This window comes from Betta splendens, chromosome 13 (genome assembly GCF_900634795.4).
Source record: "Betta splendens chromosome 13, fBetSpl5.4, whole genome shotgun sequence".
Classification (NCBI taxonomy): Eukaryota; Metazoa; Chordata; class Actinopteri; order Anabantiformes; family Osphronemidae; genus Betta; species Betta splendens.
In genome coordinates this window covers 13,825,410-13,847,401 of record NC_040893.2, presented here as the reverse complement: position 1 = coordinate 13,847,401, position 21,992 = coordinate 13,825,410, and the positions used below count along the sequence as shown (strand labels likewise).

The 21,992-nt window shown below is 48.4% G+C and overlaps 1 protein-coding gene across 8 annotated transcripts in view; it reads right to left on the bottom strand.

Annotated features, from left to right (window-relative positions):
• Positions 1-21,703, bottom strand: part of LOC114867730 (rap1 GTPase-activating protein 2-like) — a 47,208-nt gene extending 25,505 nt beyond the window's left edge. For 2 of the 8 annotated variants that reach the window (XM_029170645.3, XM_029170647.3), the window contains exons 1-2: positions 21,572-21,703; positions 13,876-13,911 (exon numbers count right to left, since the gene is read on the bottom strand). In XM_029170645.3, the coding sequence (XP_029026478.1) occupies positions 13,876-13,911; positions 21,572-21,612 (77 nt within the window). In that variant the 5' untranslated portion in view covers positions 21,613-21,703. Of the gene's footprint in view, positions 1-13,875; positions 13,912-15,863; positions 16,049-21,571 lie in introns of those variants that run through there. The other 6 variants (XM_029170642.3, XM_029170644.3, XM_029170643.3 and 3 more) reach the window with 4 other exon arrangements.
• Positions 21,704-21,992: the final 289 nt, after the last annotated feature.

Genomic DNA, 21,992 nt, shown 5'->3' with positions numbered 1-21,992 from the left:
AAGAAACAAATTTCATACAATTTCATAAGTTCCTATGAAGTAGGTTATAATCTTGATATGATATCGTGAATAATATTAATAGCAGATCAGTAGTTTCTCCAGTCCATTAATTCATTATTATATAACTGCAATTATTAGTATTAGTAAATTATTAGTACAGTGCAATAAAGTCAGCTTGACATAAAAGATTTCCATATTGCAACAATGACAAAGAACAAGGACACAGACATGAGAGCTTCACAAGCACTGACACCGAGCATCTGGTTCAGCTCATATAAACGACAGCGATGACAATAATAAATACGAGGTGATTGTGTCTCAGGCTGCTTGTACAGAGGATAATCGTCTGCATTCATCATTCAAGACAAGAGAAAACATCCGAGTGGAAAAAAGACAGGAAGTTTTCAACAGGCGACATGAGTGAAATTGAATGTCCTGCCTCTCGCCTCATGTTTTGCTTTGTCTTGTGTGATCAGCGCCATGGCAACCGAGCAGCTGTCAGAGGATCTGCCCGAAGGACCCCCTGAGGCTGCGATCCCCCTGTTTCCCGCGAGGACTGGGCCGAATCCGCGGCTCCCGCCCTTGGTGGGTTTTGTGATTTCTGATCGACACAATGTGTAGACGCAAACAAACAAGCTCGCGTGGACGAAGTGGCAGACGCTTCACAGCACACGCGTGTAACACACACGCACACACCTGCACACTCGGTCACTTGGGTCCCGTTGTGCGTCATCAGTGGGGGGTGGGGGCTCACACCTGTATCTAATCACCGACAGGAACACAAACCCGCTCCATCTTGCTCTGACTCGCTCACATACGTACGCAGGTGTGACACTGTTCAAGGTGCGCTCTGCCTGAACAAACATCAACAGATACGGGGCCAATAAGAGCCCATCCACCTGCATAATGTTTTTTTTTCTCAAACATACAGTATTAGTGTAGATCAAGTCTTTATTGTTTGAATCATCTGCTTAACAATGTGACACAGTTCCTGTGAGTCTGTACCCAGGGTTTGGACAAATTCAGGTCGTGACACTTGTAGAAACGCTGAATATACATATATATATATATATATATTTTTTTTTAATCATAAATATACTTATTTAGGTCACGTAATATATGACTATATATTATATATAATATTTGAACTTACAGTACATACAGTTTGAGTGAACTGTGTGGCTGCTTGTGCCTAGAAAGCTGACCTGAGGTGACCTAGTGGCCTTTATTACTTTTAATATTAACTTCCTGCCAACTTAACGTTCCGCTCACTCACGTGCGTAAAGTCACAGATTCCTTCTGAGTCTCACTTGTGCGTTTGTGCGCGCCTCGCGGTGCCATGCGGCCCTTCCCCTGGCACTTCACAGCTTCTCAAGTGTCCGGCGGCCGAACAGATGCGAGCCGCCCGCCGACCGCTCCCTGCGCCGCTGAGCCAGGCACGTCGGACCCGTGCCCGGTCAGCGAGCGAGATAACGCCGCACGTGTCCCGCTTCGCTTCAGACGCTGCACACACAAGCCCGGGAACGGTCGACCTTCACAGACACACACCCTCCCGCGGCTCGGGGCCTTTTCCAAGTCAATCTCGTGCTCCAATTTGCCGCGTCCCGCAGTGTGTTGCAGGAGTAAATCATCCAGCTGCCCGTTTCTTGTTTGTGGGTGTGTTTTTATGGCTCACGCGTGGAAAAGAGCAGCAGCTTTTTAGGTATCGGCATTTTACACAGCGCGGTTTGACGAGTGCCACCGTTGCATCGACGTTCTGGAGGCGGCGCGCGCACAATAAGCAAAGGTTGTTTTACCTGCTGCTTTAATGTGGAGCCAGACATCAATGTAATTGACTTTGTTTCTCTTTGTTGCAGCGTCTGGCTGCGTCTCGCCGACGTGTTTGTTGCCGGCAGCAGCTGGTGAAAGGAATCCAGCCTTATTTGTGTGTCGGGGCCGTGATCAGGAGCCGATAGACGGGCGTCTGGGCTGTAAGTTAAAGTAATCAGCTGTGTCTCCAGCTACGAGGCAAAGGTTTCTATACAGCAGCCCAGCCTGTGTGTGTGTGTGTGTGTGTGTGTGTGTGTGTGTGTGTGTGTGTGTGTGTGTGTGTGTGTGTGTGTGTGTGTGTGTGTGTGTGTGTGTGTGGTTCACACAGAGCTGAAGAGGCGCTCACATTCTCAGCTTTTCCAGAGGCTCAGTGCTGTTTGTTTGTCTCTTCAGTTCCTGTTTTCATCCCCCTCGCTGTCGTCTCCTCTCACGCTCTTGTAATTTTCTATTAATCTCCGCGTATTTCCTCCAGCCGTCCCTTTCTTCTCATCAAGGCGGGCAGATTATAGAATTGCAATTACGAGGGCCACTGTTTTGTAGTGAACAGATAAAGAAAATTAAAGTTACCTGAAGTGTTACGGACCTGCGTTAGCGCCAGGCTGCCGTCGTCTAACCCGAGGTTCACGCTCGGTCTCGATGAAAGCAGAATCAGCGGCGGCTGCGCTCAGGAACCAACGAGTTCCCATCTGATCTGCGCAGTCGGTGGTTTTTGGAAGAAACAGATCTAGACCTGATTATCTCAACACGGTTCGCGTCCTTTTTGAATAATCAGTTATCTGTGACTGATTAACTGCATGAAATTAGGGTCTAATCTTCTCGCTTTACGCCTATCTACTACTTAGTCCCACCTCTTCTTTATCTGTCCTCCACTCGACCGCACACACTCATTCATCCAGCAGTTAGTATTTAAGCTATTTAAGACAAAATGCATTTGTCACAACAGTAACTTAAGCATCACTTAGTGGGTTGTTGTTGTGGGAAAGTTTTATTATTCATTTTTGTAATCAAGCCCTATTAAATAATGAACTATGCCAACTATCCATCTCCTGAAGTGAAGTGAAGCATCATCTGTGTGATCGGAGACGTTCTCACGCCCACTCGACCGTTGTTTTTACATGTAAAAGCCTCATAAGTCACTGTTGGACCATATCAGTGATGAAGCAGGAACCCAAACACACGGTGGTGGTGGATTCCTGCTCTGGGACAGGTTTACGGCATCGCGCTGTTACTGCGACGGGAAGTGAGCGAAGTGTAATCACACTCGTACGCACGTCCACCAGCGCCGCCGTATATCACGGCGAACGACGTGGGAAGCAGAGATCCGAGTTGAGCTCGGTGGGAGGAGTTTACAGCACTGTAACCAGACTTGGCAGCAGGAGGTGGCAAACGGCGGCAAAAGGCAGCGTCGGAGACTCACGCGTACAGAAAGTGGATCCAAGTCCGTTCAGCTCTGATGCAGCAGATTTTCTGACCAAACGCCAAACAAAGGCACGGATGACTTCAGTTATTGGCTTGTGGGAAAGAAGATGCCTGCGTGTGAAATCTCCTACGTTTCATCAAGAATACTATTTCGCTTATGGCCATATTTTATTAGTATTATTGTCATCACGGGCCCAGACGCCTGACTCTGCCTTTTTCTTCACATACAGTACAGTTACAGCCAGAGGAGACGGGGGGGGGGGGTCGACTCAGGTTCCCTCTGCTGGGGCCTAATCAGCTGTTTTGGTGGCGGGGCTGTCTCTTTTCCTTGCTGTCGTAGAAAAGCTAGAGGGCTGCGAGAACCTGCGCAATTATTCGGCGACGTTTTAATGAGCTGCTGTGACGGCGGCCCGCCGCGCAGCTCAGCTGGCTTTTCCTAGTGTGAAATAAAGAGCAGAGCTGGTTCTTCACCGAGGAGACGCCTCCGTGAAGTGGTTAAGCCTTTGATATTCGATCAGTGCCCTTTTAACCAATACTCCACAACAGGAGGAATCAATGAGGACGCTGGCTTTACTGCTGGACCTGAATGACTCCCCCCATCAAACTGTACTGTAGTTTGTCCTTCCAAAAACAGTAACACACTCGTGTGCAGCTCCCGCTCGTTCTCTCTCTGCATAATTAACGGGTTGTGAATACCTTGTCACTGTGCATGTTTTACGGGTTCGGTCCCATCGCGGAGGCACCTCATTGGGCGCGTGAGAGCAGCACGGAGGGCCCGGAGGCCGCGCTGAGTCGGCCAAACAAGACACCATGTGTTTGTCAAGAGGCGACAGATGGAGAGGGAGGAGATGAGGGGAACGTGTGGCCGCGCGACGGCCAACACGGACTCACCAGCAGCAAGAAGCGAGATCAGATGACAGATTGAACGTGAGCCCGTTAAGAGGCAGCTGAACATAAAGACAAATCTGTGTTCTCACACAGGAACTCATGAAGCCGATTAAACTTTGAACCGAGCAGCGTTGTGGTGGGACTGAACTCGGGACGGACTGGGAGAACTGGTTTCTGCGCTTATCCTGAGTTGCTCAGTGGAGCGTTAATGCACGAAACAAACTTCGCTGCTAAGCAACCGCGGCGCTAAACGTGTCCCCGAGTTCGTGTCTGCAGAAAACACTGAGACTTGATTGATCCACAACCAACAAATATTATGAAAGATGAGTCAGTTTATTCATCCGGGGGTGTCATATGTGCGTTAGCGGCACTCCACTTCCCCTGGATCACAGCTTTGGGAAACAAGAGCAGTAATTGAGGAAAAAAAAAAAAAAACAGAGGAAACGGTGATAGAGTTGTCACCAGTGCTGTGTAGGTGTGAGTGTGTCTGTCATGTGTGAAGAAGCAGCGGAGCATGAGAACAAAGGGGAGATGAGAACAAGGTGCTTTAAAGATCTGTGTGCCACACAAGTTCCAGGAAATACTGCAGACGGCACAGCTGTGTCATCAGCTCTAATGGCCGACTGACTGACAAATTAAGATTTCAGTCCCACTGGAAATTACATGTAATTGTAAAAGATGTTAGAAGCCATTTACACAAATGAGTGTTTGTGTCTCTCTCACCCTTCCATATATAAAGGACACTATCTGATCCACGCAGTCGTCCATCCATCTGTGGAAATTCACTGATTTGACATAACTGCATCAGCTGTGAGAGACGCCGACATGCACCTGTGTCCTCCTAGAGAACCAGGAGCAGCAGAGGGAGGTCAGGGAAAAGGCGGAGGACGGGCTTCCATCCGTCAGCCTCACCGTGCGCTCTCCAAACCACTTATCGCGCTCGGGGTCGCGGGGGTCGGGGGCTGCGGCAGCTCGGAGCGAGGGACCGAAGCCAAACCAATACCAACAGGGACGAGGAGTGATCCTCGGCGAGCTTGAACTGACTTGGAGAAATGAGAGACGCGCGACGCCGCCGCTAGGAGAGCGAGGGGGAAAAGGAAACGCATCCGTTTCTATTGAAAGCGCTGATTAGAGCGTCAGACCACCGCCAGGCCTCTGTTAATCACGAGCGCCGGCCTCGTCTAGACTCCAGCGCCGCCCCACCAACGTCCTCGGACCATTAATTTCACACACTCCATTTTCCGCCTAATTGTTTACCTCTGTTTGAGCCGCTCACATAAACACTCAAACGTCTGCACCCGCGTTCGGCCACTTCTGTCGCTGATTGCTCTAATCACCGCAAATGGATTTCTGACAGGCCCAAGTATGAAAGCGGCGGCAGCCGAGCGGCGCCGCTCTTTTCTCGCGCACGCTCGGGGTTTTTCGGCGCTTCCACATGAGCTCGTCTCTCTCCTTTCACCAGCGCCGCTTTCCCCCGTTTCCCTCCGGGGCTTCGGTGTCATGCGTCAGGCGGGTAAATCAATTTCCTGCTTTCTCAGTTTGCTCTGGTTGACTAGCATGTCGCCGACAGCTGGTTGACCCTCGGACACACACACACACACACACACACACACACACACACACACACACACACTTAAAAATAGACGAGGGTGAGGAACAGGAAGAACCGGTGAGGAGGAAGAGCAGACGGGGGGGGGCACAGACGCATCACCTCTTTCTTCACTTGTTATTTAAATCTTTCTCACAATGAGATTTTAATCTTGAGCAAAATGGAGCCCAATTTGGTTTTGTAGTGCCTGGGGGTGCGCTGCCCCGATCTGTCAGCGCAGCTTATTACCATTTTATCAAAATATACAGGCCGAACCCAGAAGGACGAGTTAAGGCCACTCCTGCACGTCGCTCACATGGAGATGAATTATTCCTTTCAACAAGAATTGGTGCTCATGCTCTGCCGAAGCAGGACGGGGCCTCGTTCCGCTGATGTCGGTACAAAACGGACACGGTCGGATGGTGAGTGTGTGTGTGTGTGTGTGTGTGTGTGTGTGTGTGTGTGTGTGTGTGTGTGTGTGTGTGTGTGTGTGGCAGGCAAATGTGCACCTTTAGTGCAGATTTTCCTTTGTGCTCTTTGGATCTCGACTAAAGAGAAGGAAAGTGAATCCAGCACAGACGGAGATAAAAAGGAGGGACTGATGATTTAAAAACGCCTTTTCAGGCGACGGACAGGAACACGTATGGCCCCGTGCTCCGCCATCTGTCCGGGCTTTTATTTAGGCGTTTGCCGATGACCTCACAGGCTCTCAAAGCCACAGCATGCCTGGCCGTGCCTGGTTTTATGACCTCTCCAGCCCTTTGTCTCCTCCTCCGTCCCTCACGCCTCCTCTCCCTCTAGTTTTGTGTGTGAAGAGCTTTTTCCCTGTGTGAAGTGGACAAGACAGAGGGAAGGTCTGACTTCCTGCTCGTCCTTCTGTTTGCCATATTTCTGCTAAAGGACCTCCCTCCCCCGCTCTATTACTCTCTGCTCGCTCCTTCTCACTCTCTCCCAGTCAAAGCCTCTCTGCGTCCGTCTGCTTATTCTCTCCTCTTCGTCGCCATCCTTTCTTTCAGATGCTAAAGAGATGGGCTGTAATTTGCCGCCAGCTTATGTCAAGTGTTTGTGTGCAGCACAGTAACAGCGGCAATCACAGACCGTCGTTTACAGCGTCCTCGCGCTCCGTTTCCAACAGCAACACTGCAAGGCCTAGTTAGTTTCACCCAAGACCCGTTGACACACACACACACACAGACACACAACGGATCACACCCCCCCCCCCCCTTTTTTTGTGGTTTGTTACTTCCTTGATTTTGAATTGCATAAAAATATATATGGAGCAGTGGAGATCTTGGTTCAGTCTAATGTCTCTGCTGCGGTGAACAATGAGCCGTCTGTGAAACATGCTGCAGCAGCATCAGCCTGCAGGTTGGAGAATCTATCTGTGCACGGCATCGTCCTCCGGTGAAGGCGGAGGAGATGAAGGAACAAGAACAGGTACATCCTCTGATCCTCTCACCTCCTACATCAGTCATGATGTGGATGTGCGTGTGGGTGCAGCCACGTGTGTGTGTGTGTGTGTGTGTGTGTGTGTGTGTGTGTGTGTGTGTGTGTGTGTGTGTGTGTGTGTGTGTGTGTGTGTGTGTGTGTGTGTGTGTGTGTGTGTGTGTGTGTGTCAGGATCGACTCCACGCATGCTGTTTGCTGTTCTCCCTCTGCCTCTGAATAGGTGAGGGTCTGCTTTATGGTCCCTTAACAGCCAGCACTCTGTCCAGATGGTGCGCTTATCAGTCCGACGGCGCGAGTGTGTTTGAGTGCGTAGCGTTAGGGAAAAGGCAAGAAGTAAATATTAGTCAGAGGCAAATAGGCAGCTGCTTGGCCGGACGGGTAACCAGGAGGGCGCATGCAGCAACAGAGACGCTGAGAAACTAGAAACTAAGCTAAAGACCTGTGCTGGATCACATCCAGTGTGAGGTCAACACTGCGCAGCGTCTCGCCACCACCACACATACAGTAGCAGACCGGTGGGGGCCACATCTGGCTTCCAGCAGGCAGTGGTGGCTGACTGCTAGCATGGTAAACGGCATGTGAACCAGATCTGGGCCTGATCTCATGATGGCACTTCAGTCAATGTGGCCTGAATGGGACTTAGTCTGTGGCATCTGCTTTGATAAGCTGATCGAAGCTACCGTATCAGTAGACTACCTTTATTTTAATTACTATGGGTGTATACTGAATAACCCCAGAAGCGCTGCCTCTGCTTTTCCTTTACTAAAATGTTTTTTCCTACTGTATTATGTTGGGGTTAGTTCAAAATGTACTTGAGATTGCTTTAAAAGGATTTTTAATAACAGCATGCTCTCGTCCACATCATAAAGCCCATCACACTTAGAGACACTACACTGACCTTTCCTTCCTGAATCTCTCTCTCCTCAACATATCTGTAAACACACAATCTTGCTTCATTTGCTGAAACCTTGCATGGCATCGAAACACAACAGAGAGGTCGCAGCTCTGGATCGATGCACAACGTCATCTTTGCGCAGGTGTCATGTTGCGAGTCATGCGTGTGTCTTATCTATGGGCAACCGCCAGCATGGTTATCTCACCACCGGTCATGTTTTGATGCACTGACAATGAGGAGCCAGTGTGCAGGGCAAGACACGGCCTATCGCCATGGTAATAAACCACACTGGACCATCCCTTAGATGATCATCAGTTCCGCTACCATGGCAACAGCTGAAGCTCTCTATAGGTTGCTACAAACAGTTTGCCTGCAAATACACAGAGCGCCCGTCTTGCACCCGCAGGTCCTCTGGGTTTCAGGCCCTGCCCGGTGAGATGCAGACGAAGGATGCAGCCTGCGTAGAAGTGGCGTTTCGCTTTTTTAACACATAGTTTGTTTTCTCCCCATGAATAGCAGCCGTGCAGCACCAGTACCAGCTTCATCAGGTAGACAATTTAACAGATGGGCTGAAAGTGGACAAATAGCTCCCTCTGCTGACCGTTTTACTTCACTTCAGCATCTACACGGAGCGACTGCTGCAGGTTTAACAGCAAACCCGTGCTGCCAGCGCCCTCTTGTGGTCACAATGACCTTTACCTCTCCTACAGTACGCGTCTAAATAGAATGTCTTACTACAGACTACGCTTGCATCGCCAGTGAAAAAACAAAACTGTTTCAAATAGTGCAGATACGTGCAAATTACTAAGTAGATGTCATTTTATTTAGATCGAATAATTTCACAACTTGCCTTGTTTTCTAGCCTGGAGGAGATGTCTTTGTTATTGTTTGTTTTCTATGATCCTGACTACTTTTGCTTTTTATGTTATAACTTAGTTTGTGCCCGTTTGAGCAGTGATTTTCAGTTCAGGCATTTTGTCTTGAACTATTCTTCCTGCAGAGCAGTGATTTGGTATCGTGAGTTCCCTCTCACTCTGATTTTTGTGTTCATCAATACTTTGATACTTTTTGTGCTTGTAAGTTTTGATTGTGTACTTTGTCGTGGAACCTTTGCTTTTCATATTAAATGTGTTCTTACTTATGTAGGTGGATCAAGTCTGCGGGTTTGGGTCCAGTCTGTTATCAGTGAGCATGTTGGGTTTAAGTAGCCACTCCCTTTTCTGAATTTCCGATATGAGTAATAACTTAACCAGAGACAAGGCCTGTTACCATAAGTCACCTTCTACATGACCGCATCTGCATCTTCAGAGATAACGCCAGACCTGCGGTAATTAGCTGTGTTCTAAGTAAAAGGAAAAACATGAGAAGAAACAATGAAACGATGTAAGTGAACTATTATAGAAATATTAAATGTATGTCAAGTTCATAGAAAGTAGACGTAGTTTGACAGAAGGGAACCTCAACATCCTCATCTGAGGACGGGTGGAGCTCTGCCACTTCCCACATTTTACTTTTAAGAGTTTCCGCAAACCTGTGGTTTTGGTTTCTCTACCTTTTTCTCACACCCATACACGCACACACACGCACGCACGCACGCACACACACACACACACACACACACACACACACGCTCAGTGTGAAAACACATATGAAGCCAGTTCAATTGTTTTAAAAAGTAAACTGAAACTATGAGTCAGCCGCACCCTATGTAGGTGTGTGTGTGTGTGTGTGTGTGTGTGTTTGTGTGTGTGTGTGTGTGTGTATGTGTATGTGTGTGTGTTTGTTATGAGCAGCATCTTCACTCTGGGCAGTTGTGTATTAGATAAAGCCTAACTGAATTTCACTTCTCCATTAGTGCAGCTCTCTTTCCCCCTCTGCTCCTGCCTCCAGGCTCCCGTCTGCTTAGATAACGCACAGTGACCGTGTGCTCCACATCAACAACTGCTTCCAATAAGCAAAACACAATAAAGCGGGCGGCTCATTACAACTGCACACAACCTCTGCGTGATTAATCACCGCTCCTCCACGTGCCGCACAGCAGAGCTTTAATAAGCCATCGCCTTAAGTAAATATGATACCAGCAGACGTTTGGCCCTGTGTTTGTCCAGCAGTCACAACTCGCCATAACTCCCTGCAATATACTGTAGGTGCTGAGCAGACGGATTAGTGCCAGGCTCCTGAAAAAGCAGCAGCACAGTTGTTCTTTTCCATGATGATGGTGGAAGATAACATTTACATCTGGCCCCAAAAACTAAAAACTAGGCTACAGCACGAGAGGGGGGGGGGGGGGGGGGGGGGGGGGGGCTTTTTTAAACAACTCATCATACTTTTCTTCTAAATAATTCATATCATTTCATATATGTCTTAAATCATAAACCTTTAAAAGCGGCACAGCCACATACAAATGTACGATTAGACTCCGAGCGTAGCAGCAGAGTGATTAATTAAATGCAACATTAGGCCACAAATCGGCACCAGGACGCGTGTGGGTTTGGCCGCGGGCCGATTCTGGAGATGCGAAAGCAGCTGCCGCGTTTGAACCGAGGAGACAGCGGAGGAGGGGCTGAGGCGGATGGGGACGGTGTACGACAAGAATCAGCGTCTAATTAGCAGCAGCTGGCGGAGGACTCCCTCGCCCGCCCGCGCACGCACGCGAGTGAGGGAGGCGATTTTCACATAGAAAATCCAGCAGGTGAAACAATCGGGAAAATTGGAAATGTTGAAGCAAATAGTTGCTTTTGGTGGATGGAGAAAGACGTGAGGGTAAGACAGGCTGGACTAAAGACAAGTGATTAAGAGTCAATAGCTCCAAAGAAAACAATAGCCTGTGACCTTTATAGCCCCAGTCACCAAATATCCTGAATTAACAGGTGCACATGGGTTTTATTCGCCTCTGCTCCATTCTCCTCTATCTGACGTCACCTGCTGCACATCCCTAAAGATTTAAGATTCCCATTAAAACAACCCTGGGACGATCAATGGAGCCACGAGCCCTCGTCATTTTCACATATAATAACTACAATCACACACTGTGGGTGTCCAGCGTATTAAAAGATGCTGCAGGCCTCGCCCCAAATCACACATTAGACTTCTAAATCAACAGAAGGTGTGGGTTTGGTTTAATAGGTCAGGACAAAAAAAGGCGTGTGTAAAAACGCACTCACCACAGCTTTCGGGGCATCGTCGCTCAGTCTGTACAGTCTGTAAGATGATGCGATCGAACCTCCGTCCTCTCCTCGCCGCGCTTCCTCCTCTCTGTCCTCCGCGGCGCCTGTTTGCCCACTTATATTATTCATTCGCCCTCGCCGCCACTTCAAGACTAAACAGATGCGTATGTTTGCTCGCGCTCTTTTGGCCGGGCGCGGGTTTGATTATGCCGTTATTAATGAGACATTGTGTGCACGGCAAGGGGGGGGGGGGGGACGCCGGGAGTCGGAGGAGGCCAAAGTTGGAGCGAGGAGAGAAACGAGCTCGCTGTGAATTGAGGGCACGCGAGGGCGCGGACGGGAGATTGAGGAGGAAAAAACAAAAAGCCGGCCTCCCGTCTGTCTGATCGGACACCCCGCAGCCGCAGACATTTTAAAGCATCTGATATTTCCATTCGCTCGCCTTTTCGCCGTGCTCTCGCTTTGTGGCGGCATTCTCCCTAATAACCCGCTGCACGGGGTCTGCAGACCCCCCGCTGGGGCGGTGAAATGGGCTCAAATTCAGAGACGGAAACCCTGGAGCTGCGTGTTTGTGGGCCCCGGCACATCCGTGCAGCAGGTACTGTATCACCCCATGAGCCGTGAACGCGTTTGTCCCCATCTTCATTTTGCTTCTCCTCTCCTCTTCTTTCTCACTTCTTTCCAGGCTCCTTTTTTATTTTCCTGCTTTGTGCATCTGCAGAGACTTAACTCAGTATTTTTACTCGGAGCGTGGACGGGTCCTAAATGGATTTGAGAGAATTATAGTACTTTCTTGTTACCGCATCAACCGCTTCACGTCTCCCCCATGACTGATAATAAATTCACTCCTCCGTCCATGCAATCACGTCTCCTGTATTAGTTTCACAGTGGGAGCCATCATAACTTCCAGTGTTAGCAAAGAGAGTGATCTCTTCTTTGCTCCCTTTCTTGACTCTGCTCCGTTTCTTACATCTAACACCTGGATCAAACACATGATCCCTCGTGCGCGTGTGTGTGCACAGCGTTCGGGCAGGGCTGCAGCTCCAGCAGGAGTCACGACTCCCTCATTCATATTCAGAGCTACTCCAGAGCAGACGGTCTAATGACACCTGGTCAGGCACCGAGGGAGCGGTGGGTGTGTTTCTGTGCGTGAGATCACCACAGATAAGAGTTGTGGTCAGTGATTTAATGCTTTATGTCTGAGCCCTACATCTTTAGTATGTTACCACGGTTGCCTTAACAGCCCCAGTTCCTAATACACATTCATGCTCCAGATTAATCATGTTTAACTTGGACTTCCATCAACACACACACACACCACAGTGACCTTGAACTTGAACGCTTAACTAGAGAAGGTAGAAGTTGTAGTTTACTAGGATCAGATCAAAAGACAAAAATCAAACGCTGCTCGACTAATCATCAAGCTGTGAATACAAATCTCAATATAGCTCCATTCTATTCCCAAAACAACCCCAATTTTTAATACTTGGTTCTTAATTTACTTAATTAAAATGTGGTCTAAAAAAAGCTATCATCTGTCTGCTGCTTGTTGCGTTATTTTGACTCTAACTTGAATCTATATGTTACAAAAGATTGCCCTGTTTCCAGGGCAAACATTCTGGCTTCATTTCCATTCCTTGGGGATTTAACTGCATCTGGGAAATGTTTGTTGTGCAAAATAAATTACAGAGAACAAATATGACTTTCCTTTGATTAGGTGGAAAGATAGCGTGAGGCTGCGGGTGTCTCTGTAGACACACACACACACACACACACACACACACACACACACACACACACACACACACACACACACACACAAGCCCTTCACCCCTCATTGCTACGGCAACCTCCATTAGCCGAGCTTCTCAGTGGTATGTTGTAACAAAGAGACGCTGCTCACGCATAAAAGATCACACGAAGCAGGTCCTCAGTCTCACATGATGTTCACTGTAATGCAGGATTTTTGTATAGAGCTGTTATTTGGGATCATGATCATTAATCAGTATGTGTTTGACTCGCGGTGGAGTCAAAGTATCGTCATACTTTGGTTTTACAGCATAAAGAAACAAACAAACAATCGTGTTTTGAACTCGTTTGTTTGCAGATCTAATTCCCACCGTGCGCTGCGTCTCAAACATCAATAAAGCAAATGATGGAGCAACACACCACAGCTCAGAGTCGCTGTACGGCCGGGCGAGACCAGCGTGTGTGGACAACAGGGACCAGGGTTTCCACCTTAACCAAACACACGGCTCTGTGCGCACGGCAGCGGGTTCCCACTCACCACGGCCACAGATTTCAATGACAAACGCTCCTCCCGCAACAGCGGATGCAGAGTAAACAGCGATGGAGCAGAAGCTGAACCCGAGAAAAATGGCCGCGAGGCGTTTTTAGTCGCCTTCAGCGCAGCGCGAGCCCCCATCGATCTCTAGACGTGTGTGTTCGCGCGGAGCTCAACTTTAAATTGATTGCTGAGGTTTTAGTCAGAATCCATCAGTGTGATATCAAATAGGTTTATGAGCTTCATGCGGCTAATAGCTTTTAGGTTGAGCGGTCGTGGCCTCATTCGTGATCAGATGTACGTTATGTTTACACCACACAACAGGTTCCTTCAAGAGCGGAGCAATGCCACAAAGCAAGATGAAAAGATGAACTTACCGAGCTTTGAGTGCGGCCAAAGTGGATTTGTCGATCCTGGAATGAGAGAGACGCAGGAACATTACTGATGATGGCTCTTGCTCAAGAGCAGCAAATACATTCTTTAAGTGAACATCAGAGGACTTTGCAATCAAGTGGGTGTGGAGTCGGATGAACAGCCCAATCTCTGTGTGGTGCAATGGTTATAAGGCATCAGGGCATTTTATTGGCCATCGTAAATTCTGTTATGAACCACAAAAATAACTCACAGCAGCTTTACATGAATAATGTTTGAAATAGCGACACGTTTAGTATTTGGGGCAAATGTCAATAAGATATGTTTGGTTCACCCAGAGCCCGGAGCAGAGGCAGATCAGTGACTTTACAGCGCTACAAGGTGAGAGTTTGCTCACAGTTCAGTAGCTGCTGTTCATACTGAAAACATGTAAAAACACCACGTACTGCGTCTGTTGTTTACTGCTAATATCATAAAAATAGTGCATCGGCGGTGATGCAGGTGAAGTGTAGTCTGTGGAAAGTCTTAGTTGCTAATAGGTTTTTACCTTATTAGCAACTGTGTACGTGTGTGTGTGTGTGTGTGTGTGTGTGTGTGTGTGTGTGTGTGTGTGTGTGTGTGTGTGTGTGTGTGTGTGTGTGTGTTTCTTTAACCCCATTAATTCGTAGGCACACAGTCGCCGCTGATCCAATCTGTTTCATGCAAATGCGCTCACTCATGGCAGACACACACTTGCATATTGTACAAACACTGTTTTTAAATAGAATTTGAATGTTTTCCAGGGTCAGACTCGTCACCGTAACGCCATCATTGATGCTGCGGCAACAAGAGAAGCGAAAAAAAAAAAAAAGAGTCATGAGAAGTGAGGTGTTTTAAAACAGCTGTTGGGCCGATGGTTCTAGCGAATAGGTCCGAATGTGAAAATGTTTGCATGACACCACAGAAAAACATCAGTGGATTTGCATTTTACAGTTAGTTTTAACTGTGTCAGCTTGTCATGATGTATTAATAGAAGTACAATATTTTTAATACTAAAAACCAAAAATTTAGTATTGCTCATCTTTGAAGCTGAGCAAAGAAACTGAAAAGAAAAAGATCAATATTTAAGCAGCAGAGTGAAGGCTATTGAGTTATAACTTATTTTGGAAGCTGTCAATTTTTCTGGAATCATTCTGTTTTTATCATTATGAGAAACAACGGCCACTAACTAACTGTGTGACTAATCAAAGATGCTGCTGCTCATCTCTGGCGGCCTCGAGGAGTTTGAACCGTAGCTACTGTAGAATACGGAGTCTTAGCTCCGCTATCAGGGTCAAGTGCTGGGAAGCACTACTTCACTGTCAGAATAACTACCAGCAAGAGGAGCCGGCACGAAAACACTTCACCCGAGTGAGCAGTGCATAATAGGTTCCACAGCAGCGCTGCATTATGGGAAACCTGCCCACCACCAGTGGAGAATGGGATCCTAACTGGTAGAAGCTGTGGTCAAAGTAACAGCAGACGTACTGTAAGGCAGCCTGATGATTGTAATCAATGCCTGTGTGATGACAGCACAGCACAAAGACACACACATGCACACACAGACGCAGGCACACGCAGACACAAACATACACATGCACACACAGACGCACACATGCGCACACACACATGCGCACGCAGACACACACACACATACATGTATGCACACACATATACACAAACACACACACACACACGCAGACACACAGACTCACACACACAAACGCGCACACACACGCACATGCACACACACAAACCACACACACACACACGCACCTCCGTGTCAGAGGTGTGACATGTCAGGCCTCCACCCATCCTTCCTTTATGTGAAAAGTTCCCAGTTGCACTAACACTAACAGCAGCATCAAACACACACTTCAGCGACACAATGTGCATTGTTCCAACTCCGAACTTGTGCAGTCACACAAGCACGTGCACACACACACGGACTACACAAATGAAACAGGCCACATACCATCCAAAGCCTCCAAAGGACACGCTTCTCCTCCTCAGCATTTTGCCAAACTGATCTCAGCAGCGCTCGCGCTGAGGTCGTCTCCGCCGGGAAGCGCGTGCTCCGCTGTCACTCTCTCTTTCTTCACGCTGCACTTTTGCCCGACTCTCCACCTCCCTCCCCCTTTTCCGCCTGCCCTCCCTGTTTCTCCCCCACTTTATCTCCGGCCCTCCTCCGTTTCTGCGAGTCACGCACTTTCCTGACGCGCCGCTCGCTCGTCGGCTCTCGCAGCAGAACAAGTGGCCCGGCGCGTCGCACACAGGTGCACTGATGTATGCGCGCCTGGAGGGGGGAGGGGGGGAGGAGCGAGGCGGGGAGGGACCGCACGCTCCTGTTTTGACACAGTGACTTTGTTTCCCACACTCGTATTCATAATCAAAATACAGCTGCAACGGCTGCTGCTGTAGGAAGTGCAGTCCTCTTTAACTCGTGCTTACCGACCACAACACACACACACACCAGCACATAAAACACACACACACACGCACACACACACACACACACACGCAGCTGTCATTTATTGTGCAACTTAAGAATTAAAATAACAAAAGATGAAGTCACTGCAGCCAGCGCGTAGGAATCTAAGGGAGTGTCCTTCCTGCTGCCCTTCCTCCTCGCTGCAGACGGGACTGATAACTCAAAAGAGTCTGTACCTGACTCTGATGAGCGGTGCTGTAACATGGAAGGCTGTGACATTCACAGGGTAAACACAAGGCAGGGTCTGGTTCAGAATCAGAGTCTAGTTCAGTGACTGCAAACACCGTACGAACTCACAATAAATGCAACAACAGTCCAGCACAGGGGCAGTGGCGTCGGACGGGGTTGACGTGGCCGAAAGGCTGGACCTGAACACGACTGGACCTGAACACAGATGGACCTGATCACTGATAGACCTGAACACGACTGGACCTGAACACAGATGGACCTGAACACGACTGGACCTGAACACAGATGGACCTGATCACTGATGGACCTAAACACGACTGGACCTGAACACAGATGGACCTGAACACGACTGGACCTGAACACAGATGGACCTGATCACTGATGGACCTGAACACGACTGGACCTGAACACAGATGGACCTGATCACTGATGGACCTGAACACAGATGGACCTGATCACAGATGGACCTGAACACGACTGGACCTGATCACAGATGGACCTGAACACAGATGGACCTGAACACGACTGGACCTGAACACAGATGGACCTGATCACTGATGGACCTGAACACGACTGGACCTGAACACAGATGGACCTGATCACTGATGGACCTGAACACAGATGGACCTGAACACAGATGGACCTGAACACAGATGGACCTGAACACAGATGGACCTGATCATGGCTGTGGTGGAGGCCTGATCCGCAGAGAGGAGGCTCTGCTCATATCTTATATCACAGGATGTAATCCGCTGCATGTGGTGTTACTGTGTGTTAGCATAATAACACGAACACAGACTGAAGCAGGTACAAACGTTCCCTGCAGGAAATGTGAGGGATGCAAATCAGCAGAGGACCTGGTATTTCAGCAGGCTCGGGGCAAATGTCCTATTTTCCAGTCTGGAATCCAATAGCGGCCGCGTGGAAGTCGCTCCTCCAGAGAGAGGCCTCTGAAAAGCCTCGCTGCGTTGCTCCGGCCTGTTGGTAAATACCACAGTGAAACACCACACGTGAGAGCGCTGACTGACTGTTACTGAACGTTCTGCCCAGTCTGGTCCAGACCAACAGGACTGACGCTTCCTCGTCCCCACAGCAGAACAGAGGAGAACATCCACACACCGGAACCCCTATTTCAACCAAACTGTTTGTGTGAGTTTCTGCAAAATGAACCGCGCCGTTTCCTCCAAAGCAGAGACGAACATGTCGCAGCGTCACTTTAACGCCAGGCCGTGACCAAGCATCACACGAGTGCGTCAGAGAATGAGTGTAGTCTCTGGCGTCATGTTGTGGAGCTGTGTTCGTATGACAGTTCTCCCTGTTTTAGTCAGCTCTCCAGAACCTCGTCGCCTTCGGAGCCGCGTCCTCATCGCTTCTCACTGCTTCTAGTGCGTCCTGTCACCACCCGCTAAAACTAGCAGCTCTGCAACTGTTGAACTCATGTCAAAGCTGTACGTGAGCACAAGTAACTACTTAATGCGTGTGTGTGTGTGTGTGTGTGTGTGTGTGTGTGTGTGTGTGTGTGTGTGTGTGTGTGTGTGCGTGTGTGTGTGTGTGTGTGTTTGCACGCCCGCTCTCGTAAGAAGGAGGCGAGAAAGAGAGGGTGAGGAACAGATTGTGCCAAAACAGAAATAAACTGTGACTAAACGCGACATCACAGGGCAGATTGACGGGATATTTGTTTTCACAGGTTCTTAAAAACTGCAGCTTGCGCATAATCCAATTAAAACATGGGATTAGTTTGGGTCTGTATAACCGCCGCTTTGTAAACGGTGGAAGCGAGGGGCGTTTTTGTGACAGCTGTCCTCAATCCACCGAACGAAACATCCCACGTTCTAAGGCCCGACTTTAAGCCTCCACTGACAAACCGGTGGCAGGAAACGTTCAGGAATTACGATAAACGATGAAGCAAATGAAGAAGACAATTTAATGCACAGATGAAACCAAGATAACTTGAACCAGAGCGACGGAGGAGAAAGAAAATCTGATTGGTGAGAAATATGTCCTAGACCTGGGCGAATGAAGTGACCTTTTCAATATTAACGCAGTGGGTGAAGGGGATGAATGAGAATGATTACTGAAGCCATATGTGTGAAATCAACTTCTTTTTCCCTCAATTTGCTGCCGTTTCCCTCGTTTCCTTCGTTTCACATTCTCGTTACAGTTGTCCCTCTGTTTTTTTTCTATTTTTATTAGCTTTGTTCCTTCTCTGCCCGTCGCCACCATGTAATAAGGTATTAAGTCATTAGATGGATTCCCAGGAGGGTGATATAAGCCTGGATGGACATGGGGGACGTTTCTCCTCCACTTCATCCATCTCCTCCTCCTCCTCCTCCAACCCTCCCTCCCCCCTGTGACTCTAATAGGTTACTTAGTCATGTGAGGTTTTCCAGGAGGCTCGCTGATTTAGAGACCGAGCTGATGCGCCGCTTTAATGGCTCCTGTCTCGACCACATCCATCAGCATCTACCGTAACCAACACGCGCCCAATGATAATCACATGCAAACAGAGGCAGCAAATCAGCTGAACAATGTTTGTAAATGCGTCTCGGCTCGTTTATTTGTCTACGGAACCAGCACACGTCGGGTGAATCACAGCTGCGTACAGTAAATATAGTAATTAGTCCATTCAGCTCAAAGTTAGCCTCTGAATTTGAATTAGTATTACCTGTGTAATAACTCAGAAGCCAAAACATAATTTAGTAGCATTTAAGTTTGAAGTGCATGGGCATCAAGGCCTTGTACCATAAAAGTGGAATAATGGATCCTTTAACCGAGTTTTTACAAGCTCACCCTCAGCTGCTGCTGTGACACTACCAGCACAACAATGTGTGCATGGAGCCATTCATCATATTCTGAGATTTCTCTTGTTACATCTTCTCAGAGTTAATAATCTTCAGTCAGTCACTAAAGCTTTCTTTTGTGTGAATTCTATTTTTATTGCTTTTCTTTCCTCTCACAGTTCTTCATTCTGTTGGAGGATCTTAGCAAAAGTGACAGCAAGCCCACCCACCCACACGCACACACGCACACACACACACACCCACACGCACACACACACACACACACACCCACACGCACACACACACACACACACACACACACACACACACACACACACACACACACACACACAAACACACACACACTTCAAATACAAACACAAAGCAGTCAGATGCAGACAAGTACGTTCATGCACAGAAATGAACAAGCCATGACGGGAATCCACGCACACGCCCGCTGTCCCTGCTGTTCACTCGTTCACGTGACGCTGATCAGAGAAAAGCGAGATGGTTAAATCTGCATCTCTGCTTCCGCACACATCTGGAGGGTCGTGAAGAGCGGCGCGCAGACTCAAGACTCAAGCACAAACAAAATGTCTTTTGCTCAGCCCACACAGGAACAACTTAATCAGACGTACACTGAGAACAAGGCAGTTTCCTCATATTATTTTGTTCCCCATCTAATGGGAAAACACAGAGACAAACACCAGCTTCAAGTAAATCCCATCTGCAGCTGGTGACTCATGTGACACTCTATCAAAATTTGCATTGATCTCATGACAGACCTTCGTGTGGGAGTAGGATGCAGGTTAATAGAGGATACGGTTTATGTTTAGAATCATTTACCGGCGAATAAAAAGACTGTAAAAGGTGAAAGAAGGAGCAGGTGGAGAAGATGAGACTTAAAGGCCAGAGGATCGCGTGCCACGGGGAGGTGTGGAGAAAAGAGAGAGACGAGGGGAAGGTGGAGTGGGGAATCATCAACAGATTGAGGATGGGTTAATTGAACCTAATTAATAATGATTAGATGAAGAAGACTGAGGAAAGAGGGAGAGAGAGAGAGAGGGAGAGAGAGAGAGAGAGAGAGAGAGAGAGGAGGTGTTGGATGTGTAAAGTCCTGTTTAAGTGGTGTTTGACTTTAACCCTGCTCAGGTCATAATAAATCGCCAGGAGTGAAAACGTACTGAGGACAGCTGAGGTTAAGAAGTAATAAACGAGGGACAGGCTTCTGCTGCATCTCCAGCAGAGCTGCAGCACAGACTAAGATCAGAATGAGCCTGTGGCACACGTCGAACCCTGAATTCAGTCCAGCTGAGAGGCACCGATTAGCCGGCGTCTATTTTGAGCTGGAATGAGGTGCAGATAACGCAGCGAGCTGCCGGCACGGGCCAGCGTCCACCTGACACAGCAGCGTGCAGCATCTCAGCCTGAGACTGCTGTGTCATGCTTTTTTACCTTTACAGGTCATGGGCTCAGGTCTCAGCGCTTTAGTAAGTAAGTAAATACTCCAAGGTCGCCAATTATCAGCCATTCATACTGAGAGAGCTTCAACGAAAAGCGCAGCTCAGTGAGTAAAACGTAAAGTGAATAATTAGATATCATAAGTAAATAAACAGACTAAAAGGTTTCATTATGGTAAAACAGACATGGTCTTTGTTGCCTTGAAATTCGATTACAGTGGATTAAGCTGATTGACGAAAGTATTAAGCAGAGCTGCTGGTGTCGCCCACTCACATCCGCTCAGATCCAACTTTATGCCCCCACTCAGCATCAGCATCTCTCTGCAGTGAAACGCATACGCTTACACACAGCACGGTGTCATGAGCCGGCAGAGAACATGGCACACGTTGCAGCACCGTTGCAGTGCTGCACGAGAGACAAGTCGCGTGGCACCGGGCTCCGATCGCCTCACAACTACAGACACGCACGCTCCATTCAAGTTTTGGAAATGGGAAATTGCTTTGATTTGATGTTTGTGCAAATCACAAGACTAACGGGCAACTCGTGACAGGTACTTATTTCAGCTGGACAGCTCTCACACAGATCCAAACGTATGCACGCACACACTCACACACACACACAGACACACACACATACACACACACACACACACACACACACACACACACACACACACACACACACACACACACACACACACACACACAGACTCACAACATAAACATCAGTCATTTGGCGCCTAGTTTTGTGTTGTTGCCTTACCTTGGCTCCGCTGCAGATCCTTTACAAGCTGGGGTGAACATCTCGCAGCCAGTGGGTAGTGCAGCATTAGCAGTAGGCGAGCTGCCGAGGCAAGAGAGGCTGAGCGAACGCGTGAGAGAGAGAGAGAGAGAGAGAGAGAGACGAAGGGAGAGAGAGCGAGAGGGTACGGGGGGAGGGAGAGCATATAGGGGGAGGATGCAGCGATAAAGCTCAGGGTAGGGCAGCATTATGAGAGACAGCGAGAAAATGTGTGTAAGAATGAGAGACGGCGTTACCATGGAGAGGGCTACGCCTGAACTCAGGAAAATAAGGAGTGGAAGAGAAAATCAGGCGTACAGTAGGAGGAGAAGAGGGGGCAGGAAGTGCTTCGGCAAAGGCTGAGGAGACGAGCAGAAGATCAAAAGAGATAGGAGAAGAGGGG